Source organism: Manacus vitellinus, unplaced genomic scaffold, assembly GCF_001715985.3.
Source record: "Manacus vitellinus isolate BGI_N305 unplaced genomic scaffold, ASM171598v3 scaffold_35_pilon, whole genome shotgun sequence".
In the NCBI taxonomy this organism is placed as follows: domain Eukaryota; kingdom Metazoa; phylum Chordata; class Aves; order Passeriformes; family Pipridae; genus Manacus; species Manacus vitellinus.
The window spans coordinates 3,052,829-3,070,593 of NW_021940498.1; the positions used below are offsets into that span (position 1 = coordinate 3,052,829).

At 36.7% G+C, this 17,765-nt stretch overlaps 1 protein-coding gene across 3 annotated transcripts in view; it reads right to left on the reverse strand.

Annotated features, from left to right (window-relative positions):
• EPHA6 (EPH receptor A6) overlaps positions 1-17,765 on the reverse strand; it is a 405,075-nt gene that overhangs the window by 127,862 nt on the left and 259,448 nt on the right. For all 3 annotated transcript variants that reach the window (XM_029961479.1, XM_029961480.1, XM_029961478.1), the window contains exon 5: positions 13,414-13,538. In XM_029961479.1, coding sequence (XP_029817339.1) covers positions 13,414-13,538 — 125 coding nt within the window. The remainder of the gene's footprint in view (positions 1-13,413; positions 13,539-17,765) is intronic.

A 17,765-nucleotide genomic window follows, 5' to 3' on the forward strand; every position in this document is an offset into this window, starting at 1 on the left:
TGGGCTGCAGCTTTTTCAGGAGAATGCTGTGGGAGATGGTGTCAAAGGTTTTTTACTGAAGTCCAGGTAGACACATCCACAGCCTTCCCCTCATCCACCAGGCTGGTCACCTGATCATAAAAGGAGATCAGGTTGGTCAGACAGGATCTGCCCTTCCTAAACCCGTGCTGGCTGGGTCTGATCCCTTGTCCATCCTACAGATGCTGTGGGACTGCACTTAGGATGATCTGCTCCATAACCTTGCCAGGCACTGAGGTAATTTTTCAGTTTATATCTATTGTCCTCCAACATGAAAATTCTATACTTAAGCCATATGATCCTCCTGCTTGGCCTCTTCAGAGCATTATTATTTAACAGAAAGAAATACTAATAGAGATTAAATCTATATACCAAGGGACGAGGTCTTTATCCTGTACACTATAGCACAATGTCAAAGCTGAATAAGTACCACATTAAAGTAAAGAAGATTTGGAGTTTCATGATTCTCACACTATAAAAGTTTAAATAAAAGCACCAATAATAATTATTTTTTTTATGAGACCATTTGGTCACATCTTCCCTCTTTCTGAGATACAGCAGTTTGAAGGATATACACAATGTGACCTACAGAAGAAGGTTCATTCTTTTAAAGGAATGACCACAATTCTGAAGATAGCAATTTTTAATCAAAGCTCTAGTCCATTCTGAAATGAAATCTTTAAGTTCTTCCTTACTTTTCCCATGGAATCAGCTATGATGGCACTCCATAGTTGCTTGAACTTTAATGCTGTGGTACACATTAGAATAAAACAGTAGTTATTTCCTAGGTATAGTAAATATGTGATTGATCAGTTCAAATAGAATCTAGTAAAGACAAATAAAAGCTAACTGTGGAGTTTGTACCAACTGTCTATGATCTCCATAAAAAGAGAGCCCCCCCATCTCTAATTTATGGATATTGCCTCTTATTTATACTGCCTGTATTCCTGTCTCAACTAATTCTCAAAAAGTATTTTCTTTCTTTGCAATAAAATATTTTCATAATATGCGTTCTGAATTCCTGTTGCCTCATCACACTTGTTTCTCTTACGTAGATTGTAGTAGATGAGGAGTAATTACACTCAAATCATCAAAATTAACTACACCTATAGTTAATTTTATTAATCCAAAGTCCATCTTTGAGAGCTTCTTTATATTCATTAATTTTGTGCTTGATTTTCTCTTTGAGGAGTATTTTGACTTGCAGTCAAATTAACAGGAATTCTGGTGGTAATATTTGAAAAATATTAGAGAAAAGACTCATATGTTCAAAAAAGTGCTTCTAACATTAATTACTATCTGGTTACAATCTGATCAGCAGTATTAGATACATTCTGATTGTAATATAGAGTGATAAGAAAAATTACAATAATGGAACTAATAGTAAAAGGTACCATTCATATTTTTTAAATAAACCTGCTTCCTAAAAACCTTGTACCTTTGGTTGCCAGCTGAATAAAAAACTTCAAGTAAATTTAGAAAAGTGAGTACAAAGATCTGAAGAGTGGCCTGAACTAAGTTGAAAACTCTGACATGAAAAAATAGAACCACAGAGAAAATTACCAATGGCTCTAGTATTTGCTTCAGAGAAGAAACCTGCAGCACTTAAAGGTATCAACCACTTCAGGCTGTAATCTTCTCCCTTCCCATCTTGACCTCCCTTGTGATTAATCTGAGACGTAACAGTTTGGGAAGCTGAAATACTAAAGTGTGCTTTACCTGTTTGGCCATTCAATATTTTATGTTTTGATTGCCTGTCAGTCAGCTCATCACTTTCTCCCTATATGAAGCGAAGCTGTTGACAAGCAGAGGACCAGAACCAATAATAAGACAACCAATCATAAAGAAAATATAGAAAGGTCAAAACCCAGACAAACTTCATTTTAATTGGATTATACACTCGGAAAGGCAGAAATGAGTTGATGTGAGGTGAACCATGAAAAGCAGAAAATTAAATGAGGAGAGATGAGGGCAGGGAGATTCTAAAACAGTGCTAAAATTCTCAGCAGCACAAGGAGGTGAGGGGTGGGCAGAGCAAGAGCTGTGGTTAACGTAGTGGGCTAAATGGGACTGCCAGGTGTGAAGGCATCAGGTAGGACACTGCTTATTGTACTGACAAAGAGATTAAATTGAAAAGAATAAACACAAGTCTATGCCTTAAGCTAGTGATGGAACAGGGTACCATTCAGCATATAATAAAGGGAGCTGGCAAACACAGCTTGAATTGGCAGATAAGCGCAGATATTAAATTCCATTTTTCTGTCAGTTATGAGCTGCTCTGATAACGCTTGTTTCCTAATTAAAAAATATTTACCAGTGTAAACTTCTGCACCAGGACCTCCAGGAGTCTTTCCAAACTGAGCATATATGCCAGCCTTTCCAGATGCCTCAAAGATTATTCTTAGTTTTGTTCTCATTTCAATTTTCTTTTCCCCTGCACTGTCTTTTCCACTTGGAAAGTAGCAGGAAGCTACTGCAAGCATGAACTAGATTACTAATGGTAAAAATCAACTCAAGTATTATTCAAAAGCTTTGCTGTCACCCTTGGACAGTAAAGCACAGCTTCTTCTGAGATGCCTAACATGAAGGTTTACTTCATAATGATATAATAAACCTGCTGGCAAACAGAGCGCAACAGGAAACAGGAGCAGTCCTGAAAATTTGAGGACTGGAAGCCTTCTGTGACTCTCTTTGCCGTGAAACAAGCCCAGGGAAGTCTGTATACACAGCCAGTGGGCTGATTCCCAAGTCACTCATTTGGTGTATGATATTCATAGTTCAAATTTCTGAAGGAGGTCCTGATGCCACTGCAGACTGGAGATCAACACAGGCAGTACAAGTTCCTTGTCCCCAAGCTCGCCTTTAACACTCCCCCAGAGTCCAGCAATCTGTAGATTAGTGGGTTTCTAAATTAACTGAATTTGCTTCATTATGTTTTACAGCTCATGGACTTTTCGTCCATGAATTTGCTTAATTATTCTTTGAACCAAATTTTGCTTGTGGCTTCCAAAACATCCCTAGGCAACAAGTTTAATTACAAACTGTGTTTAAAAATACTGTGGGGATTTTTTAAAAAAATCTGCTTCCTGATGATTTTATTGAATATACTCTAGTTTCTTGTCTATGAGAAATAGTGAATAATCATGAATATCAGTGATATGTTCAGTCAATTCCAAAATATCTGTGTATACCGTAGGAACAGTACTTCTAGCTACAGATGGGAAGTAGGTCACTGGATAATGAAGTTTTTAAATTGAAAATGCCAGCCCCTGGAGGAAAGATAACAAAAAGGGACAACTCATTTGATGTAAAAAACCTGCAGTGTAAAACTCACAGTCCAAACACCTGAAGGTCTCTAAAGTTGCTGAGACATATGGCAGGCAACCTTCTCACTTGACGTGATCAGCATGGGTAACATCACAGCTGTACACACCAAACTGCTGTATTCCTTCCTGGTAGAACTCAAAATTGTGGTGACCCTACTTCATACTGAAGTATGAAGACATTTTTGATGGAAAGAAGCATCTTACAATTGAAGTGGAACTTCAGTGCAAGAGCAATCGTCCAATTCTTCACAAGACTTCTACAGTGATGGTGACTTGCTACAGTACAGAGTGGCCAGTTTTTGACAAAAATAAAACACCTCCCCTCCCCCCAAAAAACCCTTCCAAAAAAACCCCCAAAAACCCTGAAACAAAAACCCTCCCTCCCCTGCCTCCCCCTCCCCCCAAAAAAGCACAACATATTTTCAAAGCTGCAAAAATCAAGTGATTCGACCAATCCAAAAATGCCAGGATTTTGACTAGGGTTCCTTTTCAATACTGGAGGTTTTGTCAGGTTTGTAACACCTTGCTGGAAAATTTTAACTGCTATGTGTGATATATGCAGCTTTGAAAACACTCTTGTGAAAGCTACACACTGTATGAAGAACCTCTTGTGGAAACACCCTTTCCAAGGCTTTTCTAAAATACGTTTCAGCCTTTTAGGATGTCAGGACAGGTAGAGTGACCAGGTTTATTTTAAAATTAGTTTAAGACTAGTTTGAATCGTCTGCATAAATACTTTTTAATATTAGAAGAGCAGAGGAAGGTTTTCATTTGCTACAGAATATTTTCTACCTGCCAAACACTGGAAAGATCCTTATTGATATACAGCAGCTTGAAAACAAGGCATACTTAGAGCAAAACTGCCCATAGTTGTTTACTTGGCTCATAGATACACATGAGAGCTATTACAGTGGTATTAATAAAACTATCTCTTTTATTTACCTAAGCAAAATATCTACTCTCATAGACTGAATTGATTCAGATTGCTATTCTGGTTCTGGAATAAAGAAATGACTGCAGTCGTTAGGATTCATTTCAGACTACATGAATGTTACATGATAACAAGTCTTTCATATGCTAACTGTGTATACAGTTCTTTGGGACAAACATTTTCCTTTTCAAAGAAAATCAGGATTTAAAAGTATAGAATAATGTTGACAATATTAATATAGATTTTAACCACCCAACAAAAAGTCAGTTTTGAAGGAAGTATTTTGGCTCTGAAAAAGAAAGTCTGACACTAATGTTTGACTTTAATCACTCCAATGCCAATAATAAATCAGAGGCAAGATGGAAGCTGCTGATCTCTATATAGAGATTGCACAGTGTTTTTCATTATGCAAGGCTCTTCAGATATAAATATAGAAGAACTATTGAAAAGTCAGTGAAATATCACATTTTTTGTGTATTTGTGACTGTGTGTGTGCATCTTTTTGTGTCTCAGTGCAGGCAGACAGCAAACATCTATCTTGTAATGTTAACTCAAAAGGGCTGAATTCACCTGTGGTGTCATGACTTATATTGCAGAACCTGGCATTACATCAACAATAAATACAGCATCTTATTTAAATTTATGTTTTCTTCAAACACCTCAGTGAGCTAATGGAATGTAAAGCAAAAACAGAATTTTTTTTTTCCAATTAGTTTAACATGAATTTCAAGGGCAAAGTAAACAATCTAATGAGTAAATTAAAATGCTGATTTTACACTGACAAAGCAAGATTTCTTCAAGTTTTTTGGGAAGAGTCCATTTCTAGTGGAGCTAACTTAGCAGAAATATTATTTTTGGAGGTGGTAAAAACAACAACAACAATAACAAGTCTGAAAAGATGTTAATGAAATTTACAGATTGGTGTCAATACATTTTTAAAAAGAGCTCCCTCAGTCTCTAAAGAATTATGTGAGTATAATATGAGTACTTGCAGTATATGCAAGAAAAACAGATAGTTTGTACAAGGTCACCGCAAATACAAGCTGCATCAACCTGGGGAAGTTCCTACAGCAACATAAATGTGTTTATGAGCAGCAGGTGAATTCCTGCAAAAGACTCTAAAGCCATTAACAGCTCGGTAAGGAGTACATAATAATGGGTTGTTAACTCAGCCATCCCAAGCACATCAAGAAAGGGCACTTTGAAACTATTAATATTAATACATTACAACACTGTAAAAGACAAAGGGAGAATTTTAACACTATGTCTCTTTGAATCATTAAAATAAACATTTGTGATTTTATTAGGGTACAAAACTAACAAAACTGCATGGGAAGTACTGGATGAGATACCCTTTCTCTGAATTCAAATTGGTTAACAGAGTTGCTACTTGGAATGAAAAGCTCCTCTAACGTGCGTTTTTCATTTGATTTTCACCATGTCCCCACACCAAACCCACAGCTTTTATTTAATACACAGTAAAATATATGCTAATATTAAACATGAAAGTAGTATGTTTTAATGCATTAAAATTGAATGGCTCTCCTTAAATGAGCTTCCTCTTTCCCTCTGGATTTTATTCCCTTCTCCCAGAATGACTGCTTTGGGGACGTTGGTGCTTTATAAGAAAGAGGTTGCTGATATTATGCAGTCAGCAGCTTCATCTTCATTTAAAGTGAAAAAAAATGTTTAAAGTGGAAAACTAATAATCTGTCCTTTTCTATGATTAGGGTACAGTTGCAATGCAGTCTTGGAAAAAAGGAACTATCTCTGGTTTTACCCTCCAAAATTATACATGTCTTTTTATCTTTATCTACCCAATTATCTCTTGAATGCATCAAGGATTGCAGGAAGAAACTTTAAATTAAAAGATATCTCATATTGGAACATTCCTTCATTTAGACAAAGATATAAACCCATGTCTCTCAAGGTACGTCTTAATTTAATCTGTGAATACACCTTTATGGTTGCAAAACAACAATTTATGAACAGTAAGTCATTTGTGTATTATGAAAACGCTGTACAAGCTTCAGTTTTTAAAATAGTTTAGGCTCATAGGTGAAGATTTTTTAGAGAAATTTAAATCTAGTTCTTCTTTTTAAGAGGGTCTAAAGGAAACATTCTATCAGGTTTTAGAGAAACTGAGACCTAGATACTGTATTTAATTTATAAATAAGGAAACCACTTTCACTTAGATGGCCATCTTTTGACAGGGACACTAGTTATATTCAGGTCATTGCTCACAAACTGACCATTCTTTTTTGTAAAAATTTGTCAAACAGTCAAACCCAAAGTTGGACTCCTGAGTTTGTGTTAAGGTACCTGAGGGAACTTCAACTCTATTCTCATACTGAACTAAAACTTACTGGAACTAAACTCAGAGGTAAGCACACTGCAACTGGTTGATAGAAACAACAATAATAAAATACTTTGTGAGGATATTATTTTGTTAAGTTAGGATTAAACATGCTAAACTCCATACCACTTCCTTTTATGCAATCCTCTCTGAAGAGACAATATTTCTTTTTCACAACATGTGCATCAAAACCATCTAAAGCTTGTCCTCAGGAGAGAGCTGAAACTCACTGCACTATAAAATAGCTGCTTCTGATTTTTGACCCCACCTAAACACATGCTTATGATTAACATCTGATTCCTGCAGTTAACATTATTATTATTATTATTGCTGTGTCAGTAAACAATTTTTAAAACATTTTTTCCTGAGGTTCAAATGCTGATAGTCTAGCAAAGTGTTTAATAATTCTTTTTATTAGTAACTAGCCCCCGCTATCAGTGAATTTAGCTTTCTTTGCTATATTTGAGGTATGGAACTAGCTGTGTTTGTTGTCTTCTGACAGTTTGCATACCTCCTATGCTTTTCCTACACCCTTAAAAATATTTGAAAATCATTTACCCAAAACCATTAATACACTTTTAATACATTTGTGCAGCTCTTCTAGCAGTTACTGGAATAAGAATTGTACATGTAATTTTCCTTGGAGAAAATAGTATTAGGTACAGACAAGAACACAAGAGCAGCAGAGACTTAAATTTGGTTGGCTGGGGTTTTTTTAATCAAATCTACAAGGCTTGCTAAAACAGCATTATATTTCTCATTGAGAATTTTTGGTTCAGCAGCAACAACAACAGTCATAGCCCTTTAGGTTGCTTTAATATTAAATACAAGAATTTAGAAGCTATCTCCAGATAACTGATGACAATGATTAGGAGACAAAGCCAAACCAGGCCTAGCTCAGAACTTCTATGATAAACCCTTTGCTGCATGGAATTGATATTTAGATGCTAGATTTCTTTTTCTCCTAATAGTAATTATATCGGTGTCATTAATAATGGCTGCTGCAAGGTCCTTAGCTTCTTTCCTGCAGGCAAAAATTATATCTTGTCAGAGAATCTTGTAATTGTTCACCCTCATTTTCAACGGTTCTGAGACCTACCTTTTTCTTTTTTTAGAATCCAAGGCTTTTACAGTTTTTCTCCTGGGAAACTAGGTTAATAACAGCAGAACAGGAAAACTGAGAGGCTTGTTTAACATCACTTACTATGCTAAAATAAGCTCGGAGATTTTCATTTTAATGATTATATCCCAAAGCACATTTGTAGTGATTATTTTTTAAAAACATTCACCAGACATGGTTCATTTCCCAGGAGCTCTGAACGGCCAAGAATGCCAGAGGCACTCCTTGGAGCCCTGGAGCCCCACTGTGACATGCTGAGCTGTTCCTGCAGCTATGAACAAATACTAAGATCTGCTCAATACTACTATGCAAAAGCTCTTATGTATCCCAAATATGCAATACTCTTGTTTTGATGAGAATGTGTTGAAAGTGTAATGAAAATGTATCATTGCATGAATCCCGTGTTTCTTGATTCCAGAAACTTGTAGGGAGCAAATTGTTATGTAAGCCTCAAACAACTTGAATAATTTGAAAAATACTACAACGGGAAAGTGTTCATTAAAAAAAAAATAATTATTAGCTAGAAATTACCCAGCTAACCATTCAGCATTTTATCCTGAATATACTCACTGACTGGCTAGGCACATGAAGTGCTCCTATGCTTATCCCTACTGTTGGAAGGGATACTGTTGGAAGGGATACTGTTCCCCAATCTTTTCACTGATGTTGACTTTCAAATTTAGTCAGGAAGCTTGAAAGGTTATCAAGCAATAAAAGAACATGCCTGGAGGAAGAACTAGTACATCCTAACAATGTAGCCACAACAGCACCAAATGAACTACATCTGCCCATGAGTTATGTCACACAGCCTGCAGGCCCCCTTCAGCCTCGTGACAATTGGATCTAGGGCATATATTATTCTTCATGATTTAAAAACCTAACATAAAAGCAAAATCTGAACCAAGAATGTAATAACAGGTACTTCAAGGAAATAGGTAAGTTGTAACATAGTTGTGGCTGAAAAAAACCATGTTTCTTCTGACTCATTTAAACATTATGCAAGATTGTAATTAAAGAGCTGGAAGATTGGAGAGGTTTGGCTATTTAAGCAGTAGGAGGCTGAGAGTCAATGAACCTCAAATGTGTCACATAGACCTCATAGAAAGGCACAGAGGAGAAATGATTAATTTTACTTCTCGTTTCCAAAATGTCACACAGAAATTTAGAGTATTGTCTTATCTACAGGAAGTGGCTTCTTAAAAGAAATATCCATATCTTGTCTAATAAGAACACGTGTGGTTCCGCTTCACTGAGGTTGGATTCCAGACAGTGTTCATGCAGGATTAGGTTAATTAACCTGAGAGGATCATAATGAAATATCTCTTTAGCTGGAGAAGACACAGAGGAACATCTGCTGTCCTAAACCAGGATGAGTCACACACCTTACACTGCCAGGTCACATGGGAATAAAAGATAGAATAAAACAGCTTGGACACTGGTGTGACAGTGAGCCTGGTGTGTTCTCAGGACTGAGCACAGCACAAGATTATCTGTTCCTCAAAAAATAAAGGAAAAAAAGTGACAAGAATATCAGTTCATAGCTCTGTACATCTTTTTGCCTTCAAAGTGCAGTGTGTAATCTATTATATATCTACACTCCTAAGGCTTTGAAATAATATTGTGTACATATTTCTAGAACAGGTAGATTTGCTTTAGACTACAGGATACTACAGGCAAACAGCTCTAAAAGACAAAATTACTTTCTTGTTTATAATATTCCTTATTAATTTTTGTAAAAATATTTCCGCCAGTCAAAACATTATGCGTTGATAGTCTTAAATCTTTACATTACTCCCATCATGTCATGTACCTTAAATTCAGTTACTCAAATTCAGGAGGGCTCATTTTAATCCACATTAATGATTATTCAAAGAAATAGGGTTTTTTGTTTTAATATTAGATTTTAAGAAGGAGCATCATTTCTCATGTAAGTTAAGTAAATACAGCTGTAGACTGATAGAAAAATTAACAAGGTCATACTGCTTTCTAATTCTTTAAATCTGGTACTTTGCTCTATCTCTCTGCCTCATCAGCTCTTCATCTCTTTTTCAAATCTCATTGGAAAACTAATTTCCCCCTTGCCTCCACTGCATGGTTATTTTCTCATTTTTATTTATTAATTCAACTCTAAATAATACTGGAATGGACAAAAAGTAATATCTGACATCCCACATATCCTGTCCACTCATTGTCCTATGGAGGTGGGTTAAATCTTTCATGTGAAAATAGTCTATGAGCTGCAAATTGAGTCTCCCAACAAAATGAAGTATTTTGCCAAAGGGATTTGGCTTCAGTGTAAATTTAATCAAAAGACAAGGAAGCAAAGAAATATCAGCCATCCCCACCTCCCCCAACATCTTGATTCAAAAGATATTCTCTACTTTCTCTATTTAGAGATATTGCAATGACTTGGATATTGCTAGGGTACATTCCATTAAAATCTCTTCTCTATAGACAGACTCCCTTAGCTAATTATATATTATCTTGTGTGTAATAGAAAGTATAATCCAGCTGGTGTATTTGGGTCATATGAGAGAACAAACAATACAGTTGCTGATACCTATACAGCTTGGTATGCTTGATACAGCTCTCAGGGAGCATTAATTTTTGATGATTAACTTCACGGGGCTGGGGGGAAAAGGGGAGGAATAAGCATTTTCCAGTTCAGCTGCACAACCTGAAGTGCAGCTGGTATGGTTTATATCCACTGTGTTCTGTGTTTCCTTTCCCAGGAGGGAATTCCTACAGAAGGACTCAGTGTCATTACAAGCCTCTAACAAGGCCATATCTTATCCCACTCCTTCATCTGTCTCACACATGCAACGTTTTTGATGAGAGGTAAAGAGATTATGATGCCCTGGAATCTTGCAAAGAGTACAAGCTTTGGTCACTGTCTGAGTGACAGTTTTGAAGCATAAAAGTTTACTACTGTTAGCAATGAAACTGAGATTATATTGTTGCATGGAGTTTGATTTTTAATGGGAAAGACAATACTGCCCATGAGAGATTTTTTCTTTTAGAAATTGTGGGCAGTTTGTGGATGATATCAAGGGATTATAAAGTATAATGTATAGACAACAGGGTGCAGAATGGGGCAGACATCCCGTATCAACAGAGATAATTTGCAATGTTTACTATCTGAAGAGTCCAAAGAAGGTCTATGAAGAAATGCTTTTATAAGTACATCTTAGATCTCAAAGGGCAAACATTTAACTGAGTCTCTGTGTGTAACTGTAAAGGTTCACTTATCATTTAAGGTGACAAATGTTGCCAACTGCATAGGTTTCAGAATTATTATTATTATTACTGTGACAGAACTCATAGCACCTTGGGCTGAATGTCTAGGAATTTTTGTTCTCCTCACAGGTCAAATCAGCTCTCTAATTATGTCCTAGGCTAGTTTATGTTCACCACATTTGTGACCCAAAAGCTGCAGAATGAGCTGACCTCTTGTCACACAACAACATAAAAATGTACCAGTGTATTCATAAACAAGAAACTAAAAACCTGTACAGTCCATACAGAACTAGCTCACAATGGAATTTTGTTAGTCACAGACTTTTCATTCTACAGGCAGACAGAAAACCAAACAATATTTGGTTATGATCCTGAATGTTCTACAGTAATTCACTGAATATTGTTCTGGATATGCATGGAAAGATGCATCTCTGTGTTCTGCATTCTCCATCTCTAATTTGTCTTATGACATTGTTGGAAACTGCCCCATTTTGGGGACTGCTTACAGTTTATTTGACAGCTATTTGATTTCTGAAGTTTACATATCTTTCAGGAAACTCCAGGAGCCCATGGCAAGATATGACTTCCATTTATGACCCACAAAATTCCTACTGGTTATAATTAAAAGCAGACACGGTCCCTTAATGTACTGCCCAGTGATATATTGACAATTTTTCAAATGTCAACAAGGTATCTTAAAAGAAATAGCAGTAAATACTTGTAAAACTTTAGAATCCTGCATAATTCTTCAAAGTTTCACAAAGTTAATAAACTGATATAATCAGATGAATTTGGGGGATTGAGTGTTTGTATTTGCTGGAGACGTTCAATTTCTTACGTTGTATATCAGAACAAACCCTCTTTTCTTTATTAAACACAAATGACAGGTAAAAAGGGATAAAAACAGGACTGCAAATTTGTTCCATTTTTCTGCCTAGTGTGTTTATTAGTATCTAAGGCTACTGGTTTCTGCATTTTTCTTACCTCCCTAAGACAGTAACAAAATTTCTGACCTTTTCATATTTAACGTGTTCTTCAACTTTAGCAGCATTTTTTACTCTACTACAGGGATGCTTTTGTGGCAAATTCATACTAAATCCAGCAGACAATTATTTCACTTTCATCATATTTCTTGTGGGTGTGCAACAACATCCCTATTTTGTCACTTCTGCTGAAAACATGAATGCCAATATTCCCCTCTTTGAGGGTTACTGGGAAGCCTGAGAGATTACAGCTTCACTTGCTATGTCTACCCCTGACAAGACACAAACTATGCTATTTAACACACAGAGCTCCAAGGTGAAGAAGAACTGGAAGATGCCAGTAGTGCATTTTATCTCCCCACACCTAAGAGGGAAGAGAAGTAGTTAGAACATACTCCTTCTATATTTTAAAAAGGTGGAAACAGAAAATGCTTTGTAAAAACAGACAGGAGTTGTTTAAACTGTATATAACAAAGGGCCACAAAGCCTGTGTATGTAGTCTTGCTGCACAAAGATCAAGGTTAAGTAATATCTAGATCTCTAAGGAAAGCTGTTTGCCTCGTCACTCAGCCGTGGCAGGTATTGGCAGATAATCTATTGATAAAGGATTTTAATAAATATATAGAGAAGCTTTATAATTTACCATCCATATGAATGGTTATGGGTCTTTGGAACTGTTCCTCTTCAGCTGAATAAAATCTCACAATTTCTCATGTTCAATATCAAAAAATGAAACAAAGGAACTTCAAGTCATGCTGTGGTTTACTATGGTAATGGATTAAAACCTGAAGGACTTCCTCTAGTGTAGGAAAGTAGGGTTTCCTTGCTTTGGCTACCAAATATTCTAAGCAATCTGTCTTCTCCCTCTAACACTGCTATCGAAATTGTTTGGATTTCTTTCCCATTTTACCCTTTTTTTCTGCATCATTAAAGCTGCAGCAATAGAGAAGTGCAGTCAAGGAAGAAAATCCTCAGTTACTTACAGAGCCTAACATCCCCAAATCTTTCTTTCATGACTGTATTTCTGTCCTTTAAGCACAGATTATTGCTTTATTTAGCAAATGAAATCATGTTCCCATTCGCCTTAATTCTGCTGCTTCAGTGTCATTCTAATGTGACGTTTTTAGAGTCCATAAATCAAAATATGTTCAAGCATATGATCCATTTACCCACGTTTGTAAATGTGGCTACCATTTGACAAGTATATATACGGTCTGCTTGCTGTTCTACTTTATTCTGATGTGAAACAAGGCAGTCGTTAACAAGTTAGAAGTAAACAACAAAAAAATCCAGTACAAAATAAAACGTCTACTTTAGCATACATAGCATTGCGTGTGGGATCAAGTGAAAAGTTTAAAGTGTTTTTAAAAAATACTATTAAAAATATAAAACACATTGATCTTTAGGATCTGAGTTTGGGTGATGCTGTAAGTGAGACCTACTTTCTCATAGTACTTGATCTCGTAGTCCAGAATTGCTCCATGGGGAAAGTCCGGCTCTTGCCAGGAGAGGGCAATGCTGTTTTGGGAAGCCCAGTCCTTCCTTACCATACCTATCAAGGTGGGTGCTGAAAGGGAAAAGGATAACTAAGGGTTAAAGACGAAGCACACGGTTTATCCTTTCAACCTACAGTCTGAGGACACCAACCCGAGGTGACTTTGAGTGACCTCCAGACAGCAAAGCATGACAGATGGCAATTCTCAGGGAAACCATATAACCTGGAATTAATGTCTCAAGCACACACTAGTAACTCCTTTGTTGAAGTGCAGAGCAGCTCCTGAAAAATGTCTGTATGCAAAAATACAGAAAGAAATGCCTGTGCTGGTCCCTACAACTGGCTGGGCACAACCAGGTGGCACTGCTGGCTCCGAGGGCATCTTGTCCAGAGCAGAACCACATTTCAGAGACAGTAAATTCTACATTCAGGTTAATCTTCATTTAATGGTATAATTCCAATGTGCACAATGTACATTCAAATTTACTCTTTGGGGTATTTCTGCGAGTTGGGCTAGCAGCAGCAGGGAATTCAGCCCTTTGGTGAGGTGTGCGTGTGCATGGAAGAGCCAGCTTGTCAGGGACTGAGCTGTGGGCAAACTGTGGGGGTAAAGGTGCCCTCAAACCCACCTGCCGCTTCTGGGATCCAACACACATGGAATGGATGCACCCAAGAGCCAAATTATCTCACTACAGGTTTAACCAATTTTAAGAAATAGTTTTTCTGCCCTTTTAGGACTGAAGATACAGAGTTATCTATGCAGTAACTTCAAAATGGTGAAAAATAACATTCTAGAAAACAATCTTTGTTTATTTTATTAATCTGGTCAGGCATGTCAAAGGAGGTCTAATAATCTCCAGATGCTGATGTTGTTTTGACAGTATTGACATGCAGCTTTCCCAAATATTGCAGGAAAACCAGTCATGTTGTTCAACGGTCTTAAACACAGCTGAGTAAGCTGAACAAACCCATTACCATAACTGGCTCACAGCTTTCACTATCTGTCTTTCCACTAAAAAATATCAGTTTATTACACCCCCTCCCCCATTCCTCTCTGTTATGAATCTTACTTAACGTCTTCTAAATTTCCATGGAGCATTCTCCTAAAAATAACACATTTTTATGACTTCTGGTTTTATCTTTTGAATGAAAGAGTCTCCCTAGAAATAAGAATCTGCTTCTAAGCACAAAATTTCACGCTTCAGTTTTCTTTCCTGTAAATATTTCAGGAAGTTTAAGAAATGAAAACAATAAATACATTCTAGAATGCAAACAAACGCTGAAGAAAACAAAACTGGTTGTTTGGCTTCGAAAAAAGGGAAACTCTACACACAGACATGCACATCTTTCTCTGTAATAATACACTATCTGAGAGAGAAAACAAACTTCCATCCACCGTCTCTCCTCCCTTTGGATAACTATTCTGTGGGATAATAGTCAGGTCCTCTCTGATGTGAAAAAAACCTCAACTCAACATGTAATACCAAATGAAAAAAAACTACCAAAGTGCTAAGTGGACTACACAGAGCTTATACAGGAAATCGTTCTACCCTTGTACTTAATGCCATTTTAACCACAGGTCTGATGTGAGGGTATCAGAGAAAAAAATAAGATTTCCTGCCATGCTGAATAAAAGATTAACCCAGTTTTCAGGAAGTCCTTAAAAAGCATAATGTAAATAACTGAACAGAATACAATACAAACAAATAAATGAATTCATAGGATTTGGACCACAATGTGATCCCTGGGTATGTATAGCTACTCCCTCAGCTGACATGAAATTTTTACTCTTGAAACTGAGGGTGAAGCTGAGCTCTTGTAGTATTTCTGTGGGGCAAAATCAGCTACTCCAAGCAAGATACAAAGAAAGATCTGTTTAAAGGAAATCAGGAGGTAGTAAACATGGATTTGTATTTGCCAAACACTGATCAAGGCCCTAGGAGGGCATTGCTCTCTTAAATTTGTTTACTTCTTGTTATTTTGAGTCATTCACCGGTATTGAGCTGTGATTTACAGGTGGGGCTGAGGGAGCTGTAGCAACCTTCCAGATACAGCTGGTGCACCCTGTGTGCCTGCTCCTGGGTGATGGATCTCAGCAGGAACACCTTCCCAGCACATTGTGGCTTCATCTCACTGCATTTGGGGGTTCCCTGGTTGGACAACCCAAACCTTGTGAAGTGATTAAGATGGATTACAGAAAACATCAGGTTAAGCTGTAGATAAAAGGGTATTCTTGGCCCTCCTAGGCTTTTAAAGTACAGATCGCTGATATAACGTGTCTTCAAATTATGACCCAACCTCTATAAGCTTTTCATATGTACTCAAGATGGGGATTTTTCTTTGTGTTCTGACTTCCAAATATATTCAGCAATTTCTACATGCTTTCAGCCTGAGCTCACGGCAGTAACTCTTCCATTTGAGGAACTGCATGTCAAAGCACAGTCCTGGCACATCAGAAGGTCCTCTCAAAAGTTCAGTATAAGAAAGAACCCAAGTCTGCTTTCTGGGAAACAACTCAGTAGCAAATTAAGGTAAGTAAATTATTTTAGATCTCTCCTAAACCAGCTGTGCTTGACCTACACTTGAAACCGAACCCCCCCCCCAGGAAGGCTCACATCACACCTGTAGCACTGTGCCAGCACTGAATCCTCTGAACCAAAATGCAGAGGTGTGTAGATAGGGCTATGACTATGAGAAGCATTTGTATTTGTATTAGGGTACTGCTAAAAAAAAAAAAGTGTATTTTTTAACAAAAAGACACAAAGGAACCACCACTGACCATTTCTTACCTGTGCAGAAGGATGCTCCTGCATTTGTCATACAGGATTCCAGCCAGAAATTTATTGTAGGAAGAAAGAGATGAATAAAACCAAGTAATTAAAAGCTGCAGCCAGCTCAGTTTCTATTTCTTTTGTTGTGAAGTGCTACTAAAGGCACTGCTTTCTATGGAGAAATTTCAGCCTCTTCTAACTGTTGCTCACTAGAGCAGAAGTCAATTAGACCCTAAAGATCCTATCCATTTATTGCTAAAGCTCTTTTTAGCCAGACAATTGTAAGATAGGTAAATCCTATTTTCCCATTTCTAAAGACTACTCTAATGTTCCTATGATGAATCAATGGGACGTTCTTTTAATTAGTTGTTTCAAATCCAGTAGCTACAGGAGAACTCTAATTTGGTTCCCAATGAAACCATTTGAAAAAAAATAAATGCTTAGAAACTCAGCATGGCTTTTAATCACTTTAATGGCAGCATTTTCTTGCTCTTGGTCCTAGGCTGAAGGGTGGTTTCTGAGCTCAGCCCTGATCTGTGTTTTGCACTGAGGATTCTTTGCACCATCTGCTCTCTGTTTTCTTCTATACTGTTATAAATTTATTGAATTACAACGAGTCATCTTCAATGAGGTGAGCTCCTCATTTAAATCAGTCTGAAAAGTTTCTCGGTCTTTTCAAATTTTTATTGAATAATGAAAGTTCATTCCTTATTTTATTATTTTATTATTTTATTATTTTATTATTTTATTATTTTATTATTTTATTATTTTATTATTTTATTTTATTCCTACTTTATTGTATTTTATTCTAAATGTATTTGCCTTCTCTCTATCACAATTCTTTTTTTCTCATATGCTATATACAGGACAGAAAATGTGTATTTTAAATGATGACTGGATTACAGAGTCTTTTCTCTTTTTCTAAAGACGACTTCCATTATCTCTAAGTGTCTGATTTCAAAATAGATGATCTGTAGGGCTTCTGAAGCTTTTTTTCTTTAGAGCATTTTCTAACTGTCTTTTTTCTTTTTTCATACTGGTTAAAGTAGGCAAAGAACTGCCAGCATTTGTCTCCCTTTTCTAGGACTGAACAACTTTTATGTGATGCCCATTCACAATGAAGAAGCTTCAGACCCAATAGCAGGTGACAACCAAAGCTCACCTGACATCTGTCTGTGCATGGAATAGTCCCCCCCTTGTTACCTCATTTCAAATCTTATTTCTTTGGTGAAAAGAAACCAAAGATGTTTCTATACCTCTACCATTACCAATAATAATGTGAATTGCATAATTACAGGGTATTCTTTCCTTCAGACCTCTACCTGCTTCAAGGTTCAGGAAAGACCATACTCACCAAAATTTAGGGGTTTACCACGTTTTCTGACAGTTGAGAGTGGAAGAGATATTAATGGTGTAAGGATTAATTTACTTGTTGAGTTGGGTTTCATGTTTGTATTTGTTAGTCAGAAAACAAGAGAAAGCTTGTTTTCTTGTTCATTAGGAGGAAAGGACTTTTTCAAGCTTATAT